General features: G+C 33.7%; 2 protein-coding genes across 10 annotated transcripts in view; both read left to right on the forward strand.

Annotated features, from left to right (window-relative positions):
* The first annotated feature begins 275 nt into the window (after positions 1–275).
* On the forward strand, positions 276–3,097 carry LOC128219176 (uncharacterized). Its single transcript, XM_052926990.1, has 3 exons — positions 276–1,167; positions 1,323–1,523; positions 2,223–3,097. The coding sequence occupies exons 1-3, from the start codon at positions 276–278 to the stop codon at positions 3,095–3,097; spliced, it is 1,968 nt and encodes a 655-aa protein (XP_052782950.1).
* Positions 3,098–4,810: 1,713 nt separating this feature from the next.
* The window catches only part of LOC128219990 (malignant fibrous histiocytoma-amplified sequence 1-like), a 39,930-nt gene continuing 20,649 nt past the window's right edge, over positions 4,811–24,091 (forward strand). For 5 of the 9 annotated variants that reach the window (XM_052928206.1, XM_052928211.1, XM_052928212.1 and 2 more), the window contains exons 1-3: positions 7,308–7,392; positions 16,705–16,984; positions 22,518–23,393. In XM_052928206.1, coding sequence (XP_052784166.1) covers positions 16,811–16,984; positions 22,518–23,393 — 1,050 coding nt within the window. In that variant the 5' untranslated portion in view covers positions 7,308–7,392; positions 16,705–16,810. Of the gene's footprint in view, positions 4,941–5,257; positions 5,277–7,307; positions 7,393–10,560; positions 10,583–10,643; positions 10,774–16,704; positions 16,985–22,517; positions 23,394–24,091 lie in introns of those variants that run through there. The other 4 variants (XM_052928207.1, XM_052928209.1, XM_052928210.1 and 1 more) reach the window with 4 other exon arrangements.

Raw genomic sequence — 24,091 nt, forward strand, 5'->3', positions numbered from 1 at the left:
AGGCGTTCACCAATACCCAAACCAGTTGAATCTACTCTATCTTATTTACAATTTATGGACACTTTTATCTTCGATAGTTAAACCAAAATCGAGGTTAACCTTTCCGATCATACATGGAATTCGATCTTTCTTCATCAGTATATTCAAAAGTTTACACTAACTGACCAACTTGTATCTAGATACTTCTTTTATATACTTACATGATTCTCTCTTTTTCTGCCAATAGTGGAAGAACAGAGTAAATACATTATCAGTTGTGCTAACTAGGGTAGCGAATGGATCAAGTCCAGGGCAAGAAACTCCAGGCAGACGCCTCTGCGCTGATCGAGACCTACTGCCAGCCTTGTTCCCAAGATGGAGAAACCCTTTCAGTCGAAGCCTTCTGTGCCGTCTGCAAGGAGTTTATGTGCTCCAACTGCACAAGTGTACACAAGAAACAAAGAATGACAAAGTCCCATACACTTTTTGAAAAAAGCAACATGCCTACTACCTTGCAAGATTTTCCTTTCAAAGAAGAGAGCACACAACCTTGTGACATCCACCCTGAAGAATATATCAAATACTTCTGTCCGACCCACCAGACACTTAACTGCGGACATTGTTCAGTTCTTTATCATCAATCTTGTAAACAGCAGATCATTTCGGAAATCGCAAAAGCCTTCAAAGAGGGCCAGGGTTATGAAGCAATCAAACAAGTTATTATTAAATTACTGAATGATACTGATGCCTGTGCGTCTGAAGTTAACGTAAACATTAAGCTAGTAGGAGACCTTGGAGTACATGAAATTGCTAAGATAAGGAAGTATCGAGATCAGATCAACAAATACTTTGAAGAACGTGAAAACGCACTGCTGAAGAACATTACCCAGATGCAAAACATGGATGAAACCCTCCTCGAGTCTCTGAAATTAGAATGTGGCACACTTAAGACCGAGGTCAATGACATCAAAGTAAAACTACAAGCCCAAGAGAACAACACTTGTCAGTTGTTTGTTGAGGTTGAAAAAGCCAGGATAGTGCTGAAGAGACTGCAATCAACTCTTGCCGAGATTAACATGAGAAATGCCATTCACCAGCATGAGTTTAGGAAGGACTTCGCCACTGAGAACTTGCTGGGTTCCATGGCTGGCCTGGGCACTATTGAAATGACTTCTGAAAATGCTCTAGGTATTTGTTTAAGTTGTTTAGTCAGTATATGAAAACATTCCTAAAACTGTTGACTTTTGAATAAAGAGATTTATATTAATAACGAAATGTTAAAAAAACCATCCGTGATATTTGATACATCTCATTTAATTAAATGCATTTTTTTCTAACCACAGACAAGAGACGTGAGCGTGCAAGTTCCACAACAAAAGACAAAGGCAATAGGAATAAAACAAGTACAGCTAATGCTGATACCAGCATACAGGCAGTTGTCGACATCCAGGCTGCCGAAACAAACAAGAATTTTTCGGCCAATGCAGAAACAGATCCACTTTTGAATCCTAGTGGATCGCAAACATCTGCAAAACCAAAACAAAGTAAATATGTTTACTTTTTCAAGGAAAACCTAGAAATACTATTTCACAGCAGATTGTATTGTCTTCAATGTATAATGTTTTTTTCCATAGCAAGCAGTCAGTTAAAGGCTTCGCTATCATTGCAATTTCATACCACTATCAAGGTATGATTTTTTTATACTTAAATTCGGAAGTCGGATGTGTCGTCTTTTTTTTCTTATTAAGGTCACCATGGCCTTGACCTTTAAACTATTGCAAAGTAAACCCAATGTGTATATCATGTTTCGCAGGTGATACAATAGAAAGAAAGCAAATTGAAAACTGTCAATTTTTTGTTTTTCTGAAGCTATAATTTTACAGAAAAAATATGTTTCGCTGAAGAATGGCAAACGCAATATGACTTAAAAGCATGCAAGTGGCCACTGCTATTCAACTTCCTCGTCATGTGTGTCATGTCCAAATATGTGTTGTTGTTTTCATCAGCCTTTCATTATCTATTGCTCATATAGGTGATGTTGTACCATATGTAACATCCACTATTTATATGATCAAATATTTGCCTCAAGTGTTATCGTTATGTGGCTAAAAATGATTGAATCAAGAACATTGAAAACAGAAAGACAAGAACACCATAATGTATCTACATGTTTATTCAACTTGGTAAATGTGTCGGTATTAACATGGTTGTGGTTTATGGTAACATGGTTGTTATTTTTCCAGAAAAGCAGACCATAGCCAGCACTGACCTGACCAGCCTGAAGTATAACCCAGCCAAAGACATACTACTAAGTACTCAATTTTACACCAGAAACTGCCGCCCGTCCGATATGCTCCTCCTACCTGGAGACAGGCTGCTACTGGCTGAAAGTATCACAAATACAGTGGAGCTTGTAGATATCAACACAAGCAACCTTGTGGCCAAGGTAAGTCTGTCAACAGGGATATGGGGCATGTGTCTCCTCCCTAGGGACAGGGTAGCTGTAAGTTTGACTGATAGTATTCAGTTCCTAGAGACACGGGGGCAGCTCTCCTTCGGAAAGAGCATCGCAGTGGATGGTGATTGTTATGGCGTTGGTTACGATAACAACAGCTTAATTGTTTCATACAAAAGCGGGAGGGTGGAGAAGATAGATATGGAAGGAAGAGTGTTGAAGAAAGTATCAAAAGGTTGGTTTTCCAACAGCCCGTTTAAGAAACCTTACTACCTGGAAGTTGTCAGTGAAGGCCCAACAAAGGCTATTTATGTGTCGGACTGTGAGAAGAACACAATCACTAAGATGGACATTAATCTGAACATTCTCCAGACATTCCAGGACCCAGCACTGAGAGAACCAACAGGCATCACCGCAGTGGGAAACCAGCTGCTTATCTGTGGTTTAAAGAGTAACAATATAATGTGCCTGGATCTGCCCAGTGGCCGGATGACCCAGCTTCTGGGCGAGAAGGAAGGGATAGCGTTGCCACGCAACGTCTGCTATAATCAGCCGCAGAACAAGTTGTACGTTACCGTCTATTTAGAAAACGGGGATGTAGACAGTTATGTAAAGGTGTATAAGGCAACAGGTCAGAAAACAATGAGGAGTATGTTCGTGTAAATTGTGAACAAATGTCTGTGCTCTTAATTTCTTTCTTGTTGGGAATGTTTGACTTTTGCTCCAATTACTTATTCTCCAATATTAAAATATTGTTCTCAACACCGTTTTCGACTAAGGTGAGCGTTGGAGTCTGCAAATGTTTTTTCTCGAAGATTTGAGAACCGTTTTCGGTTGCCGATCCCGCCTCATATTATATAAGAGACTGTTTGAAAAGTTTTCTTTTCATTTCGTGTTTATATATTGAGCATGTATTGTTCATTGTTTTTTATGTTTCCATTGTGATTTCTTTCTGTACAAATGGTTATATTTTGAAAGTTTCAAAACAATATATAATGTTTTTTTCTGAGATATGTGGTTACATCCAAAAGCCAAATGAAAAGGCATATTTAGTTTCGTGTATTTGTTAAATAAAGATAAATATGTTTTTGTTGTTGTTGTTTCGCACAATTATTGTACATAGAGTTTTGAAACATTAGGACAGACTAAACTTCATGTCTATGAGATCAATGATATTGTTAAAAACTGGCCTTTTTTATTTCTATTTCAATGTTCAAACTCAGTAAAAGGTAAAGTCACGGACCTGTATTTTATAGGTCGCGAAGAGAGACAGAGGGGCTGGGTAGGAATGCGTCAATGAGTGAAGGAGGAGGTTTTCTTGATGTAACATCACTTCAGGTAGCAAAGGGCATCCCTTTCGGTTGCATGAACGTATATTGCCGGTATCGTGGACGCTTAAAGTTGAACTGATGAGCTATGCCTTCGTTTTATTCCGGAGTTTGATAAGGTGATAATATTCATCGAACACAAACCTGTTTCCAAAATAATGTTTTGACAGTGCTCCGTCAGACGGCCTATTTGTGAAAAGGTTCTTCGAATAGTTTTAAGAAACTACACTCTCAATAAAACTCAGGTAAAAGACCGAAGGTGGGGCTCCGTAGTATTTGCTACGTTTCACTTAAAATGGTGAATAAATAGAAAACTCATCTTTGTTTAAAGTCTTCATTCGAAGCAAAATATTGCATTTATGACGCAATTTATCACGTGGTAATCACACTATAAACACAATACAGCTGAAATAAATTGAGTAACATGATCCTTCTTGCACACCAGGGCCGTATTCATAAACCAAATAACTGCAGAAATTATTTTTCCTAGTTGTATTAAAGAAAAACAAAACAATGTTTTTAAACCTAAGATATGAAAATAAGCAAAAAGGGATCCAAATAATAAAGGCATATGAACAAATTTGATGAAAAATAGAGGGCGTATAAAAGATTCGTTTTTTCACTAAGAAGTTTTATGAATACGACCCACGAGCGATGACACTGTGTGTTCAATGTGTTATATTCACCAGCGCACGGCGACCCCTCCCTTTAAAATCTATGTTTCCATTTTATTTCAATACAGGAAAAAAAGTAATAAAACATAGGTAAAATAAAAATTCTGGTATGCCCCTACCCTTATGCCAACAATTAAAAAAAATGATTTTGAAGGAGGGGGCCCGAGTCAAATTGTAACGTCCAAAAAATACGCCCCCTCTGACGTCAAATCCTGGATCCACACCTGAGATTAAGCATTGCCGAGCAGGAATACATGAAACGAATATCAACTTTAGAATACAGGGGGGATAACTCGTGTGAACCCAATCGATCGTACAGTGATAAGATGATTATCTCTCGGATCGTTTAGTCCGTATTGAATTCTTTATTCTACTAGCACGCTTGGTTTTCAATGCCTTAACAACGCTTATATTGGGACAGTATTGAAAAACTGATTGGAGTTTATTTTGACATTCTTACTGAAAGAAATGGAATGGTTATACATGGATATTGCATTCAATGAGGTAATTCTACTTGCATATATGTAATATTTAAAGAAGTAGAAGTTATAAGCTTATAAATATTGTTGCCAAAAATTACATTCATTAAAATAAATCCGCGATTAAATTATACTGCTTATTATAACGTATGCCAATGAACGACAATAGTGATTGTAATTTAATATATGACATTGTATTAACATTTTGACATGGATCTCTTTTTGGGGGGCAATATTTTGATTCACTTACAAAACTAGACTTTTAAATCAATTCACACAGATATTAATTGAAAAAAATCATGAAAGAAAAAAATGGTTTAAAATTATGTCAAAAAGATTGTCCGTGGATTTTATAAGTGCTGTAAGTTTACAAGAATGCTATGGTATATCAATGTACCATAAACATATCAGTCTCTTTTAATGTATTGAGGTACATGTAGGTAACATTGATTTTCCATAACAAATCGAACAAATTATACAAAACCGCATGTACGTATGTACACTTTGTAATATGAACCTTTTAACTTGGTATCACCACTGCTTGAAATCTCTTTTTAAACATTTAAATGTGACCACTCGAAAAGTGAAATGTATCTTAAGTTACTAATACCTTAGTATACATTTTAACAGTGTCTCTTTTCAAATTCCAATGTTTGATGTTTACAGATTGTGTTTACTTAACGTTTAAAGATAATGGTTTAATATCGATACGGGATGAATTTTCAACAACGAAGTTTACGTGTTAAAAGCATTGACTACGATTATGCAAAAATATTCCTGTTTATCAAGATTTGTTTGATTTTTTTTCGTTTTTGGACCAAAGTATCCTGAAGTTAGGACCTTCATTTTTATGTACGAGTATAACGTTGCGTTTGTTGGTGGTAAATAGAGCTAAAGGTGCACACTTACTCACAAACAAGATTAATAATTTTGTTTTAATCATCATTCAAATAAAGATGAATAAATGTCAAAAACAATGGTTCTTATGAAGGATACCGAGATTAATTTGAAAGAAATGAGCATTAACACGGTTATTCTACCTTATGAGACTATAGTAGACCACAGTAAATATTTTAGCATTCGCCTATCATTTAATATTTTTGCGCTTTCTGCTATTAAATACACGGCTATAGTCTTGTTATCAGTAATTAATATTTTTCATAAATTAATTATTTAGTGAGTTCTTTAAGGTTCATCAGTCAAAATTGATGTTTGTTATACATGTGTATACATGTATTGATCTTGAATAAGAGTGTCACTTTAAAATATTATGTTTCCTTATTTGAAATATTTTACCAGTTTAATAGCACTCTAAGAATGACAAGGGTTCTTTCATACTGTCCTTAAGAAATAATTATTAAAGCATAAGGTTAAATAAGTATAAAGGATAATCCTTGTGGCTTAATTTTATTCTTTAGATTTCCATCCAAATAATCGACTCTTAGATTGACCAGTTCAAGGAACGGCCAATGAACATATGCATATATGGAATAATTATAGAGGTATTTGTGAGGAAACAATATTTTCATTTCATTTTGAATACCATTTCTTCATTAAAAACACATTAGCCGGCATAATGAATTGTTAAAACAAGTTCTATATGCTAGTCAAATTTGAATATTTGTACGTTCAAATTGCATGGTAATTCGTACGAGCACTTGTGAACTGTTAGCAATGTCAACTAAATTTTGTAAAATAAACAAGTTACCGCAAAATAATCTTGGTAATGGGTCGCCACAGTCTTTGAAGAGTATTGGATTTTTTTCAATGACAAATATTTACAGTCTCAGCAATTAGCGACAACCAAAGTCAAGTATGATGTTTTATAAATTGGGGTCAAATATCCTTACGGATTTTTTTTCAATTCTGAATTTGTATTACAAAGGCATACATCGAAGGTAACGGCATGACTATGCTTAATTTGATTTTTAAAGCTTTTTTTTTAATCTAAAAAATTGTCAAGAAGTCCAAATGTTTGCAGAAATGTAACTGAGTAAAAGGTTCGTGGTTAGAACATAAAAGGTTAACTATTAATAATCAAGAAGGGCGGGGCGAGCGAATTCTTTATGTTCTAAATGTCTTAGAGTATACCCTGTTTCCCCAGAATGCGGAGAACAAACTTATGTCATCATATCAGTTAAATTCTTAAACAACGTTTTTTTTTTTAATGATTAAGCGTGGTACTTATTGGGGCCGATACAATCGTAACAAGTCGGTCATCTCCGTCAAGCTTCGGGATTCTGTTGTATACTGGCCGAGGTGTTCCGATCGAGGCCGGTAGGCAATTTCATTGGCTGGAAATACAGGTTAATCTGTGATTTACCACCGTAACATGTGCGTGTACCTTGACGTCTGGTATACTGTGTCTCATTTAAAGGGTTCGGAGCAGGAGGCGTATTTCTATTTACTGATTTGTTAAATTATTTCAGAAAAAAAATCACTGAATAAAAATCTTACAGTGCTACAATCATTTAAGAGTAAGTAGATTTGTTGTTATAATTTTAAATATAACAAAATCAGTTTAATTTAATTAATTTAATTTTTAATCTCTTGTCATATATATCTATTATTTGTTTTATGTTGGGGTCTTAACACAAGGCGTTCCGAATTATCATAAGTATTTGAATAAACCTTTTTACATAACCAATCTTATACATTTGTAACCAATACAATGTTATAACAAAAACGTACATTTGGAACCAATCAATTTTATAACAAAAACTAATTTAAGCATATGATTTATCACATATTTTATATCAATACTTAATCTTCATAAACGCTAAAGGATTGTTGAAATCGATTCAATTCTTGATAGAAAAGACAAGGATTTTGTGATGGTATGATGGTCTTAAGTGATCATCTTATTTTTCTTCGATATACGTGATAAACTTTTGACCTTCAAATTGAAACCTGACGTTAATTGGAATGTAATGGAATATACCTGCTTTAAATTAATCTGTAGATTTTGAATATTAAATATAATAAATAATTGATACTGTCTGCGTTTATTCACAGAGCACATCTTTAAAATATACATCGCCAACAATTCAAGACAATATGTTTTATAAAATAGGGGTTTAATTATCTTAAAGAGTTATGGAAAGGTGCTGCACCATATCCTTTTTTGTAGCACCATTCAATGAAGACCAGTTTGGACACGTACCCTCCTGCTTTCCTTAAATTAAATGCTAAAGACCGTCAAGTATTTCTTTTTTTGTGATGAAATCTTAAAACTAATAAATAAATTATTCAAACTTGACATACATGTACATGTATTTTTGATTTGAAACCTTATTGTATATACTTCAATAAGCACACTTCCTAACATTTTCTGTAAAATTCGTACTGCTCAAAATACTTGTTTCTAACTTTCCATTTTGCGTGACATGGTTTAAATACCAAGACGTTATTGCTACGACTAAACGACAGGACATGAACTCGGTAGTGCAGAGAAAAAACTAGTAACTCGACCGTGCGTCCATGAAATTATCGGTCAGTCAGAGTAATAACCAAGATTGAGCAGTTACGAAATTGAAAGGTTACGAAATGACCACATCCCTCACGGAGGGCTGGGGTGCCCCCTCTCCAATCGGCCAGAGAGCCTGGCAGACACTCCAACCCCTACGCTACTTTAACTAAGAGCTACTTATCAATAATCAAATGTTTATAATTTGGTTGTAAGCACAAAATTCATAAATGTCGCAATCAGGCAGACATGCAGACAGACAGACACGGGTGTAGCTGCTGCATGTTTATTGTACGCAACAACATATGAGTGATGTATCGATGTATGAACTAATTGCTTTAATATATCAAGTGTAATGTAACCACTCAACGATTGTCTCCCTTAGTTATAAGTATCCATTTGCTGTCTCATCATAAACAAGTTAAAAGATTTTTCATGATTTAAGGCTAGATTCATTTTACACAGAAAATAGTCTGCGCAGATCAGTTTAGGCATTATTGTTTTACTTACAGATATATTGAATTTAAGATTTTATGTAAACTTTTGTTAACATTTGTCCTAAAAATCCGACTTCGTAGTTTTTAAGACGAATTAATCCACAGGTACTTGACACAAACTTTTTTAATGTTCTGTATGGGCTATATACTATAATAAGATATCTTAATAAACATATATAGGCCGATTTTTTATTATGTGACTTGCGCCTGTGAATTAATCCGATTATTATAAATATGACATTGACATAAGAATGACGACATACCGTAAGTATTTATCATTTATGATTGACATGGCGATCACATTAATCAATCCACAGTTGTTATTCAGCTTGACATTGTGAGACTGCTAGAATTATATGTTGCATACATGTACATTAGCTAGTCCACCTAAATGGCCGTCAATGAGTCTTTTGACGATTTTTAGACTATGACAGACTCATTACAGGGATACACATGAAGTACATTAGCTACAATAATGAGCGATCAGGGATACTTTTTTTTAATTATTTTGACATTTTATGTGTATCCCTGTCTCGAGTCTGCCATTGTAAAAAAATCGTCAAAAGACTCGTTGATGGCCACTTAGGTGGACTAGCATGTACATGAGTGATAGTCGAAAATTATAGACTGTTATACTGGATTCTTCCCATTCCTTTAGAACCTAGTGAAGGATTTGCCATATATGAAAAATTTTAAAAGTAATAATCTGTTAAAGTACAATTATTTGGACTAACATGAGTTATATTAACGTTTCCCACCCGTACATAGAAGATATAATTATAAAGAGCTAGGCTCAAGCAACAAATTCACATCTTCTAGCCCATGAGTTTAATACCATTGATTCTGTGCATTTGTATATATATAGTTATTACGTCTAAAAATTAGTCAGTCCACTGGCCAGACTCATTGGTTGTGTAAGAGGTGGTCTGAAATGGCATGGCAAACAGTTCACATTGCTGGGACAAAAAAACTAAGTGATATTTCTTCGTTCTTGCATTGTGGCTTTTTGGTATCTCCTCTGTGTTGGAATTGAAAGGCTGAAGTCTGCTTGGGAAGGAAAAGTCAGTTATTTTGCATTTATTATTATCATTACATTTATCAAACTGTAAGCAGATTCAGGAATTTAAATAATTCAGGTGATCTAAAATTCATCCTAGAGACCACTTAGCTTATGTGAGGAGCGGGGGGGGGGGGGGGGGGGGGGGGAAGAAATACAATCCAATGTGTTCAATGAACATTCAATTGATAATATTCATTACACCTACAGATGTGTTAGTTTTAAATTCGACTGCCTGCCACCTAATGTCTTGCATGACATTGCATAGAATATTTTTTTGCAAAATTGAATGTATTTAAATGAAAAGTAAACAATAAATTGTTCATTTATTTTACCTAAATATAATTATCATAGCTTGGACTGCCTGGCTGCCATCTAAAGTCTTACACGACATGACGAGGAAAATAATTTGCAGCTTGGAAGTATTTTTTTTTTAATTTATTTGAACGGAAAGTAAACAGAAAATTGTTCATTTATTTCACCTCTATGTAACTTTAGCTTTGACAGGCAGCTTCCTATGGTCTTACACGACATGGCACATTAATGGTTCACATTCGCAGAGCAATTTTCATGTCGTCAGCAATTGATTTTGGTTTCGCCTTTCCATCTATTGACAAGCAATAGAATTGCTGCTTGTTTGACTTGACGTAAGTTTTTACGATTGATTAAATAAGATCAATCAATATTCAGTAAAGATTTGCGAGGGATTGAAAATGTTATTATAAATTTAAGGCATTGAAGTATCGAAGAGGGGTGAATTTATTACTGTTAAAATATTTTGAGATATTTGTGTTATTAAGGAATAAACTTGAATAATCTTTGCATATATTTTGTTTGGGTAAGTAAAATAATTATTTTAGCGATGTTTTCTTCTGTCCAATTCATACGATGTTATATTATGTTTGTAGTCAGGCCAACTAAATATTTATAGATCTAACATTGTTGTCTGAAATCGCCTAGATAATACAGGATAAAATATTTTTTTTATCATTTTTATTGACACCTTTCTGATTTTTATTACCGTATTTCATAAAATGAACTTTTATCAATTCAGCAAATGAGCTGACATTTTTTCCTTTACTTAAAGCTGCACTCTCACAGATGGACAGTCTTCAAAACAGGTAGCTAGTCTTCTAAGATAACTCACAATTGAACAGCTCTTAATTGTTTGGAAAACTGCCGAAAAAAATGTTTAGTAACGCATTTAGCCATAAAACATCAATTTTCGAGCGTAAATATGAAAAACTGCAACCTGATCTTTTGTCAGCTGAGTCTTGTATCATTAGTTTTAAGACATTTACACTTCTTTTTTGGCTTATTCCAAGACAAAAAAACAAACAAAAAACAGTCAGTCTGCGAGACTGCAGCTTTATTTATGTGATCAAGATCTATAGGTGGCAGTTTCAACAGACATGGTGATGTGTGTTGTTTATAATTATATACATTTGTTTTCACAATCAATTACTGCTACCTCATAATACATCTAGTTAAGTATTTCATAACTATTCTGGTTTCACTAATTATATATACCCCTATGTAAAAACCTAACTGATTTTCATTATGTGTTTAGATTATATTCATGGCAGCGCTACATGTCTTCTTTTCTCTAGAAGTAATAAATATACTCTTGAAAGGCCAATTTTAAGCTTGAATTTAAGGCGTACATTTGTGTACCAATGCACTTATTTAGTTTGAGAATAATAGCACAAACCTTGAAACATTCACATTTTATTTGCCCTGTCAATATGCGTTTGTATACTTGTCTATATAGTTTCATCTATGATACGAAAGTTCTTTGATGATTATATCGTATTTTGACACTGAAGAATTATGCAACAGCTTGCTATTGAGCACAAGAAATGAAACAAAAACATTCACCTTATAAATATTGAAAGGAGATTTATTCGATTCAGAAACGTTTTAATGTTTGATAATATCTTGGCGGTAGTTCTGTTTACAGAAACAATTCTAAATCTAAATGATAAGCTCAACTCTAAATCAAGAAATGATATGTTGAATTGCTTTCACTGAACATTTTGCATACAAAGCTAACATTTACTACTAACTATTAAACAAGAGCGTCTTAAAGTGAACTCTAAGAATGCTCGTCTGTTTTTTAAGTTGAACAATGGGTATAGCAGGGCAGTTATTTAAGCCAGAGTTATGGGCCTTGCTGTACAAATACATAATGTCTCTGACAACATATGTACCAAGTTTCATTTAATTGCATTGAATGGTTAATGAGTAATGGCTATCAAGGTTTTGCACATTGGCAGAAACAACACTGACAAAGCTAATGACACCAACTCTATGACAATAAGTATACTTTTTTTGTGACAAGCTAAAAACGAAGATATATATTATTGAACCATGCTATACTAAAGCTGAACTCTCACAGATGAAACGTTTTGACCACTTTTTTATTTTTTTGTCTTCAAACAAGCCAATTTTTGCGAAAAATCCATGGAAACCAGTGATATAAGACTGCTGACAAAAAATTAGATCACAGATTTTTATATTTAAGTTCAAAAATTGATGTTTTATGCATTTTTCTTAAACCGTGAGTAACGGTTTAAGCCATAAAACATTAATTTTTCATACAGAAATATGAAAATCTATGATCTGATTTTTTGTCAGCAATCTTATATCATTGGTTTGCAGATATTTACGCAATAATTTGCTCTTTTCAAGACAACAAATAAAACGTTCAATCTGAGAGAGTGCAGTTTTAATATGGGGGCAATAAAGGTAAACACATGATTGATGCACAAAAGAAATGAATTATCATTTAAAAGCATTATCATGTTTAACTCATTTGTCTTTAATGATCAAACCAAAAAAAAGCCTATGCTTTGTGTACAGATAAAAAGTTTAGCGATATTTGGCGCTTTTTTACCTTCATGGGAATTTGTGCCCACGTACAGGTAGCTTTTAATTGATAACCCCGTTTATGAAGGATAATATTTTATTATTATTTCGTATACATTTTTAAAAGATACCATATTCTCATTGGTGATGATCAGAGACCCTTGGTGTAAACTTTTTTCTTCAATAAAATTGAATATATATTTATTTATTTTATAGAATTTAAAGGTAAATACAATCTAACTGAAAGGTGACTTTCATAGCAAAATGAACTGCATTTCAACTGTGTTTTTAGGATTATGATAATTATTTTGTAAGTTTAACACATGTTAATCGATGTCTAAGATTTTGATAGGATTAGTGGATATTAAGGTTAGTGGGTTTTAATCCCTCTGGGTCAACGGCAAGTCATATTCGGGGCACCAAAGTTGTAGATTATAACTGCCTTTCCCAGGGCAGTGACTACACAAAGTCTTAATTCCGAGTTCAGACTCAAGACGCAAAACTCAAATTTGCAAATCTTCATTTCTTTGATACTTTCCTTCTAGCAAAGCATGGATAGTGAACTTTGCTAAATTATATAAGTTTTTCTACAATTTACATATATTTTTGGAAGAGAAATGGAATAAAAATGATGTTTTGTCCCCGCATAAAATAATTTTCTGAGTCCGAGACTTGAGACTGTTCGTAATTATGCATTGACTAGGATGTTAATACACATCTTAGTGCACTCGCTTCTCACCTAGGATACCAAGGTTCAATTCCGGCCTGGGGGCATACATGTGAGTTTGGTTTTTGGTCACCAAGCCAGACATGTGGGTTTCCTCCAGGTATTCCGGTTTCACCCACATTTACACAAGACCACACTCTTCATGCTAACAAGAGTGATTGATTTAATGTTGCAATAACTTGTTTCACAATCGTTGTAAAATAAACAAGTTTAAACTAAACTAATCTAAAACGTATCTTCGATTGGTGCGAGTGGGAAAAATTTGATCCCAACCAGTGAGTGCAGGATATTAATAACAGAAACAAGGTTTACCAAAAATACGAAACAAGTGTTGGGATACATCTTCCATGGCGGTCCATGGTCGCTGCTTTTCTTTTTCCACCTTGTTTTCATTGTAACAAAACATTTTAAAGTTTTACTAAAATTATGATTCCATATAATAAATTATACTACTCAAACTTTGCTACAGTTAGTGGTTATTAAGGTTAGAGGGTTTTAACAAAATATTTTAAAGTTTTTACTTAACCTCTTCATTCCATAATAATGATTATACTACCCAAACTTTGCAGAGATTTCCTGCAATAACTGAGTCAGAACATATTTTGATCTGTTAAAGAAACGATGCAAAGCTGCTTTATACTTTACTGAAATTAATTAATAATTTAGACAATCATAGCCAAATCTGCCCCTTGGGTATATTTTGGAGACATTCATATACTGCAATGGAGAAAAATTTAATATTTCAAATAAAGTGCCAATACTTGAAGTTTGTGTTGAAAAGCACATTTATATAATGATGAAGCTAAAATTACGAACATATGATATCAATATCTGAACATGATACCACACTTATTCACTTAGCAATATTATGTTGCAGTAAGTTCAGGAAAATGATAAAGAAAACCTTGTATTTCAAAACAAAATAAAAAATTGTCATTCTGTCAGGATACAAGTGAATGTGTTTTAAGTTAACAATTGCTGAAATTGGAGGGCCGTAAAAGCTTTGAATTAAATGTATTGGAAAATTTATCACTTTTTTTTTGATAGCATATAAGTGTCAAACAAAGACCAAATAGACTTAAGTTAATTTTTTTTAGTATAATCAGACATAAACATGGTATTTCAATCATTTCAGTTCTAGACTTAAGTTAAAAAAAATAATATAATCAGACATAAACATGGTATTTCAATCATTCCAGTTCATTTTAGAAACAGTGGTTCAAGATATTATTTATAAGCTTTAAAATCTATGGCCTAGTTGGAACATTTAAACAAGGCATGCATTTCTGGTGGTGGCGGGCTGTGGGGGGAGGTAGTCTAAAACAATAAACATTCAAAACGTGATTCTTCTATTCTCTTAACGGATTTGCGATATAAAAAATCATAAAAAATGCGTCCATGTACAATCATTTGGACATGGGTGGTAGATGGGGGTGGGGGTGTGGTGGGGGGGGTATAATTAGGAATGGCCTTGTTAGCCGGTCATTTGGTTGGTGTTGTCCGGACAAATTTACTCATCAAGGGGTCGTATGATTTAAATTTAAAATAAAGATCAAGTTTACACTTTGGTTACAAACAACCAATTTTTTACAGAGTTATTGCCCCTTTTCAACTTATAATTTGCCAACACACAAGTGTCCAAATAATATTTTTACTCATGAAAGAGTTGATGGTTTTAAAAACATTTTGGTATGGTACACAATAATATTATTGTCATGTTTAAAACCATAAAATAAGGGTCAAGATTGACTTTGGTTACAAACCACTGATTTTTGACAGAGTTTTGGCCCCTTTTCAACTAAGAATTTGCCCAACAAAGGACTGTCGTCAATCATAACATATGACAGGTACATGGAATTTTATTAAAATTTGGTAAACATATTTTACTACTCCAAAATAGTACAGGCCAAGTTTGACTTTGGTTACAATTCACCAGTGTTTTACTGTGCTATGGCCCCTTTTCAAAGTTATAAATTACAATTCCTATTCCTGTGTCCAGGTCGAGTGTTGGGTTATTTGTCATCCCAGTGACAGCCCAGATGACATTTGTAAATATTTTCATTAATTTTCAGTTGTGTTTTTGTGTGATAACATATAAAAGTGAAATATCAGTTTTTCTCTCCGAATATCAGGTGTTTCTTTTACAGATGGCCTCAAACAAAGTACAGATATTTAAATGAACTACAGTCATGATGTGCCTGAATAGAGAATGGCAAATTCATGGTGTTGATGTTATGGTCAACATTGTCTGTGATTTAAATAAAACATGACTTTTTTCTGGTGATCAATTATCGCGTGCAAAAATTGAAGTACAAGTTCAAGATCTTTCAAGGCATACAATAGAAATCAGAGGGGTAGTGTGTACTTTACGTATAAGCCATTCTATGAAACCGTATATGTAATGTGATAACAGGCTGAAATGGCGCACTGATATGCCAATTTGGAACTGACCCATAAAATGGATTTGATTTGGTGAATTGATATGCCCAGTTTTCAATGAAAGTATTGGAATGTTAAACTACTCTATGACATAGTTTATAACATCAATTGACTGATTTTTGCTATTTAATTTGTAGATTTGTGGAGAATAAGATAGCTCAATGCTCGGAAATACTTAATTCATACCTTCTCATTTTAATCATCAGGACACTAATGTCAAGCATACACTTAACTGAAATGTTTATGCTTTTTGCATTCATACCTGATACCTTTATATACTTGAAGTATTCCTGTGCGATTTTTTGTGAGCATCAGGATTAAGTATGCATTTATTGATGCTTCAAATTTAAAGTCTTAAGGGAATGTTAAATTTGCCCTTAAGCTGTGAAGCATAAGTGTATCTTAAATCTGAAGGGACTTCGTAATGCATCTTGTTTTAAACCTGAATGGAATGTAATTTGCACTTTGCAAATCATCTCATTTTAATTCTGAGTGAAAGTAAGTGCACCAGTTGTGATGCCCTGTGTTTTAGATCTGACGGAAATGTCATGTGCACCTTGTAATGTGTCAATTATTTGAAATCTTAAGGGAACGTAAGATGCACTTTGTGATGCATTTTAATTCTGAGGGAATATAATGTGCACTCTGCATTGTGAATGGGACATATTTGAAATCTGTAGGGAATGTTGTATGCACTTTGTGATGTGTTTTTTATATTAGTTTTATTTGTTTCAGGGAACATCTACTAATCGACAACAGAATGGCCAGAGAAGCTAGAACATACAGCGAAAAACAACGACAACCACCCTTCAAAACACCCTCTCTCTTCTGTATCTACTAAATGTCGGCAACGGCAGCCACTCGGCGTCGGAAGCCAGTTAAAGAGATCCCCGTGTACAACGGCCCCACCATGGCGCACGTGGGATTCCAGGGCGCGCGCCATATGCATCCTGAGCGCATGCCAAGTGCCCGCAGTGAACGTACAACAGCCATCAGACTGTTCGATACGTCAGAGGTTTGTGGGATTCTTTTAAAATTTCTTCTTATATTTAGTAAACTATTTTTTGATATTAAAATCAACTGACTATAACACCTTTGTTAACAGAGATATAAAGTCAATACAGTTTAAATTATGTAGTATTAATAAGTTGGCAGCCTGATTTCTGCAATTTTGTGTTTTTGCCTTTTCATAGTGATAAGCGAAAATGGGCAAATGCGCATAAAACCCTCATGGCAGATCAAAAATGTGCCAAGTGACGGAGAAATTAAGCGAAGTAATTATACTGCGTATTTTTCACCCTGCTACTGGGCTCATTTTTACTCTGCATTTGGCACATTTTTGCCCTGCACTTGGCATTTCGCTGTCCAAGCTTGCCGAGCCTTGGTTTCATAAAGAGTCATTCAGTTCCAATGTGAAGTCATTAAAACATTTTATGAAAGGGTGGTAGAAGAGTGGATCTGGATTCGGGTAGAATCAGTACAGGTGCCTAGGAATGAGGGGCGGATCTGGGTAAATGAACAGGATATGATCAAACTAATGGCACATACTCAGTTTCAGTTGATCAGCAATTAACCACACAGAGTTCGCCAAAGTCTTTTGAAAATATGTTATTGCGGTTAGGACTGTCAACCAGTCCAAAGTTTGAAAAAATGATTAACAATCCAATCATGTTCGGCTTTTTTTCTAAAAATTGCCATCAAATAAATATCTGGCGTTGCATTGATTTAATGCTTTACATACATTCTGTATTGTCAATTGTATTTGATACATCAATACATCAAATACGATGTTCTAATATTTTCAATCCGAAAAGGAAAAAAAAATGATTCAATTAAATTTGAATGAATGCCCTTTTGAGCACATTTCCAATAGAATATGACCTCAGCCGAACGTTTTATTTCAATTAATTGTATGTCAGTCTTTGAAGCTTTATAACAGAAGATCATAAAAGTAAGACTTACTTAAGAAAAGAGAAATTTCATAAGTAAGAATTAAATGGATCCATAAACCAATAAAGAGATTAAATGACAATGGTTCAATTGTTAAGAACTTTGTTAAAGTTAACGACAGTGGATTAACGATATCATTGTTAACTTTTAAAAATGAAATATCTAACGATGTGCCCTCATATTTGAAAATAAACAAGTACAGCTGAAACAGTTGTCTGAAAACTTTTTTTATCTAGTTTTATTAGTACAGATCACAACTGTTATAATCTTTAAAACTTCCAGAGCATTATCAAGTTGAAATGATGACCTTAACTTAAACAAAGTTTTAGTTGAACTATCGGCCCAATGTTAGAAATATAAATGCTACGAAACAACCCCAATGAACTTTTAAAACTTTATTTTATTCTTACAATCAAATCTTCCTGCCAAACATGTCATATCCTTGTTGAGATGTAGACTGTAATAGGAATTTAATATCTGAAGATTTAACTGATAAGCCAGCCAACTAATACAAATCCATTAGCCTAATATTGAATGGATGAAGTGCTTTGTCATAGAATGCATGACGTACTTATATTTATTGATAGGTTGATAACTTTATAAGCTATAATGACTTAAAGGGACCCTTAATATTTCATGTATGTTTTTTTTAAAGCTGTGGTGAAATTGATTAATTTTTTACTTACTTTTATAAATAAAACAAGACAGCAACTGGCTACGGTGGCATAAAAGTGACATTTGCAATTTTTTAGTTTTTTTGTTTTTCATACTTATTTTTTTTGTTTTTCATACGTATTTTTTTGTTTTTCGTACATATTTTATTTTAGTTTTGCATACATATTTTATTTTAGTTTTGCATACATATTTTATTTTAGTTTTGCATACATATTTTATTTTAGTTTTGCTTGCATAATTTATTTTAGTTTTTCGTACATATTTTTTAGCCAATCAAAACAGCCGTTAATCTTATAGTAATAGTTATCTCCCATAGTATAAATTACGTTTTCTGTCCCAAAATCACCTTTGATAACACGAGCGGTACCCCCATATTTTTCCAAAGTCTCGACAAAGTACCCCGTTATAATACGTGGATTGTTATTTGTGTTGTAAATATTCAACCACATAACTTTTCTGGAGATTCCACATACAACCATGAATGCAGAGTCCGTACGGTTTCAATTTGTCATATCCATCGATATGCCAAATAAAATTTGGCCTCGGCACATAGTAGGACCTTCTGTTGAACCGTCTGGCAGTGCGATGCTCAACACCTGCAAAAAATTCAATACACTATATTCAGCTTGTAAAAGATTCACACACAAGAAGAGAACTAGATCAAAGCATTGCGATTCTGATGTGGCGATTGTTTTAACAGCTGTAACATAGGTTCTGCATATCGTCTTGATGTGTTTTACATTTGACACAAGGTGCATGAAAATCCTTCACGGGACTTAGGAGATAAGGAGCAGACATGAAATTCAAGTCTCAAACCTTTGACCTCGAGGTGTGACCCTAACCTTTAGCCGGCAAACCTCGCGTATAAGTTCTGCACATTATCTGGATGTGGTGAACAATTGATCCAAGTTTCATAAAAATCCTTCAAAGCTTTAAGCATTTTTTCTAAAGCAGTGGGATTATAAGGACCTAATTAGATCTTTTATTGTGCATTATTGTAATACACCAGTCATTTGTAACCACCACCCTCACCCCCGGGGGAGTGCGGGTTAAAAAAGAATCGTGTTTTGACGTTGCGCTGTTCCGGGGCATAAGGCAGTAATGTTATTAACTGCGTATCCCCCGCAGGGCGAAGATTTTACCAGAGGTCGGCTTGGTTTAAAGTCAATGCCCCCCCGCTATTCTCAGGGGGTGGGTTTAAGTGGTACATATTCATGAAATAAACTGATTGTATATGTTCAGCATGATCATTATCTTAATATACCAAGGCTTACCATCAGGATCACAAATCCTCAAAATAGCAGCCACATCTTGCATGCGTGTTCTCAATCCACTTTCCAGACAGCGTTGTCGCATTATTCGATAACCATGGCTATTCTGCTGGACCGCGCTCATGACAAAGTCAACAACCCTTCCAGAATCGCTGTAGTCTCTTCTCAATGCTAACGATCTAAGTATTCTATGCAAATGATGCAAGCTTACGGAGATTCCGTGAAGTTCGTACAATACATGCATAATATCTCTATACCTTAGCCCTTCGCGAAAATATTGAGATATCAGTAAATCTCTTTCATCATCCATTTTGAACAAGGAAATGGCGTGATTTATACTATGGGAGATACCTATTACTATAAGATGTAACGGCTGTTTTGATTGGCTAAAAACAATCAAAATAAAATATGTATGCAAAACTAAAATAAAATATGTATGCAAAACTAAAATAAAATATGTATGCAAAACTAAAATAAAATATGTACGAAAAACTAAAATAAAATATGTATGCAAAACTAAACTAAAATATGTATGCAAAACTAAAAAAAAAAAAATTGTACGAGAAACAAAAAAAATACGTATGAAAAACAAAAAAAATAAGTATGAAAAACAAAAATAAAATAAAAATGCAAATGTCACTTTTTTGCCACCGTAATTGGCAGATGATCACTTGAACAGAAAATTGTAAATCAAAGCCGAAAATAAATCAATTATTAATCACGTTTTTTTAACGAAATATTGCGTTTTCTGTATTTCGCGTTTTCTGTCACCTTTTTAATGATTTTCTCCAAAAGAGCTTATTTATTTGAACAGTTGATAATGGTTTATCTTTTAAATGACCATTTTATTCACATTTTTATAGTTTGACCCAATCTTATGTGAACGAGTGCCTTTAAATTGTACATAGAATAAGCCAGATATGCAGATCATTATTGGCAGTTAAGATTGTTCGAAGTTATGATGCAGTGCATGAAATAAATCCACAATCTCATTCATGTCCAAGAATGCATTGACAAAACCAGTCAGGTCTGTCAGATGGTTGTCATGTTGTTTTTATGCCCTCATTTGAATACTTTTATGGGAACTATATAAAAACAAGTACAATTTTATAGGAGTTGAGGTAGCAAATGACCTTGAAACAGAGACATATATTCTCATTTAATATTTGTCATGAAATTTTAGAGGCATTCCTAGTTAATACATTTAGTAACATCGTAGGGAGGACATATCTATAAGACATATTTTGTAAGCGAACAAAGATCAGTTTATTTTAATATCTTAAATTATTTGTACCATGATCTAACTTCTCCAAAGTCATTATTCAAACAAAAATGTGTCATCTTGTTTTTGAATGATTTTGTGAAATGTACTAAAGATATTATTCATACATGTATGTAATTTCTAGATACTACATGTAAACTATGTATATTGATACTTTTTTGTCTATGTGATTATTTGGAATAATAATAAACAGATTGTCAAGCTTGGCAATTCAAGAAAGAAAAAATCAAAACAAAAAAACATCCTAGGGAGGAATTTTAAACTATCTGAAGGACTGTGCAGAGCTTATAGTTAACTTTTGACTTCATGTGTATTGCATGCCCTTAAAGAGTTATGTAATTGGTAAAATCCTCTAACACTGTTTTACACATTAAAATGCAAACATGCATGTATTATGCATACATGATAGGATTGATCCTAAAAGCATATAGTAAATTGATCAAAACACAGGGCAGGGCTTCCTTCCCTTTGCATTATAAAACACAACGCTCGTCAAGGGAAATAACTGCATTGGAGTTAAAGGGATTCTACATCAGTTTAGTGTATCTTTGGTTTTCGTCAAAAGGGCTGTTCCCAAAATGGTTGTCAATTGATTGTAGTAATGGTTCTCCCTTATAACAATTCGTGTTCATACCGATATTTGAACAGACATGATATATTAATCGGTGCATCTTAAAGCATTTTACGCCAATAATATGACTGTTATCTATAGCTGTGAAGACAAAATTAATTGACTAGTTTTAAAGCTTTTAAACCATATCACTTGATTTCAAAGTAGCAAGCTCTCTATCATTTCCGATCATTTCCGATATTAAAGTTTGTTTTGAGCTTTGAATTTTGCATTCTCTAAAAACCTAGAATCAAACTTATTTCATGCTCATAATATACGAGTTCCTGATTTAATAAACCTTAAAACTACTTGTATTTTACATATTCAGGACCATAGGTGGTAGTATATGTCAGAGTTGGTGAAGAAAATGGGATATAATGATACAATCATACATATATAAATATATATGTAGAAATCACCAATATATGAATGATATTGCAACCTATTTTCTTGGGGTCGTTTCAATGAAGGATTTAAGTGATGACTTGAATAATTTTAAATCTGTGTAAACGTGACTGGGAACACACTAATTGTTTTTATTTTCCTCAACTTTGTGTTCATTTTCAATACTTGCTGGAGTACAGTTCACTCAAATAAAGCAACATAATGAAACTATGTCACTGAGATAATTTCAATTTATGATAGAAATTTATTAGAAATTTATTCGGACTTTTATTGACCCCTCCCACCCCCTCCCCCTCCCTAAGGATCTGTAAAGTTAAAGATTGCATATTTTGATAAATTCTATTTGTTCTTTCAGGAAACGCTGGAAAATGTTGAAAACCAGTCAAAAAATGCAAGGATCCTGATCGTCAACGGTCTGAAGATGAATCAACTCAGTGACGGTGTCGTTCAGCGAATGTTACTTCTCGAAAAACTGGACCTTAGTGAAAACCAACTAGGGGACGCTTCATTACCGGAGGCATTCAAGAAGCTTGAACATTTAGTGGAACTTAACCTCAGTAACAACAAATTTACTAAAATGCCGACTGCACTTAAGAAGCTGAAAAATCTGTCGCGGCTGAGTATCAGTTATAACAATGTGGACAGTTTAAAGGGCATTGAAAAACTCAAGAAAATGCAGGTGTTGATGTTAGATCATAACAAATTTTCACAGGTGTTCAAGGAAGTCACTCACATGAGAAAGTTAGAAATATTAGACTGTAGTCACAATACCATACGAGAAGTTGGTTTAGATGTTCGGTTTCTGAAAAACCTCAAAGAACTTAATATCTCCAAAAACAAAATCTCAGTTCTTCCAACAGACATTTTCCAGCTCAAAAATCTTGAATCTTTCAAAGCCAGTCAAAATCAGATATCAAAAATACCGGTATTCAATATGAATCCGCAGCATTGTCACTGTATATCTGAAATTGACCTATCAAATAATATGATCAACAAATTTCCGGGGCATTTACTCACGATCTCACAGAAGCTTGACTTGTCCTCTAATCGATTAAAGACGCTTGATTATTCAAAAATGAAGAAAGTAGAAATGGGCCCCGGAAAGGAATTGTCAGTGGAGGGGAACCCCCTCACTTTCCCACCAATGGATGTGTGCGAGAGCGGGCTTAAGTCAATGATGCGGTTCTTCCAGGAAACAGAGCTCAATACGAAAATGTACCAAGGTGTTAAGGTATTTATGCTCTTTTTCAGATTTTGACCACAGGTAATTAGGTAATTGTATGTGTCCAAAATATGAATTTCTTCATTTTGGGCACAATTTGTGAGAAAAACAATGGTAATTAGGACATTTGTATGCGTACACTATATAACCACCCTTGTCTGGTATTCGTAAAATGTCTTGAGAGTCATTTCCTTACTAGACTTTATTATTTTTTTATGATTTAAGAATGTCACTTGCCCATCTGAAATAATTACATATTTTATTTCCAAAAAAACTTTATTTTCTAATGGACTTTATTGAAAAAAACAACACCTTACAAATTGAAATATAAATTGAAATATTGGAACAGTAAAATTTCATTTTTATTTCACTTATAAATATCTACAAACCAGCAGATAGCATAAACACCTTTATAAGCTACAAACATTAGGTCTCGGTGGAAATGTTAAAATTTAGATATTTTATACATGGTGCGGACAATGAACGAAATATCCCCCCAAACAAAGTTCTAGAGTAACGTATTAAATTCAGTTGAATAATGATAAACTTCAATTTACGTCCAAAATTTACCTACCATTTTTACATTTGATGTAATGTCGCTTATATTGTTAACAATGAATCCCATGTTTAAAAGTTCTAGTAATATATACCGGTGTATAGCTTGATGATTTCTCAATAAAATCAACACTTAATGCACAATATTCAGT

This window comes from Mya arenaria, chromosome 15, assembly GCF_026914265.1.
Source record: "Mya arenaria isolate MELC-2E11 chromosome 15, ASM2691426v1".
NCBI classification, from domain to species: domain Eukaryota; kingdom Metazoa; phylum Mollusca; class Bivalvia; order Myida; family Myidae; genus Mya; species Mya arenaria.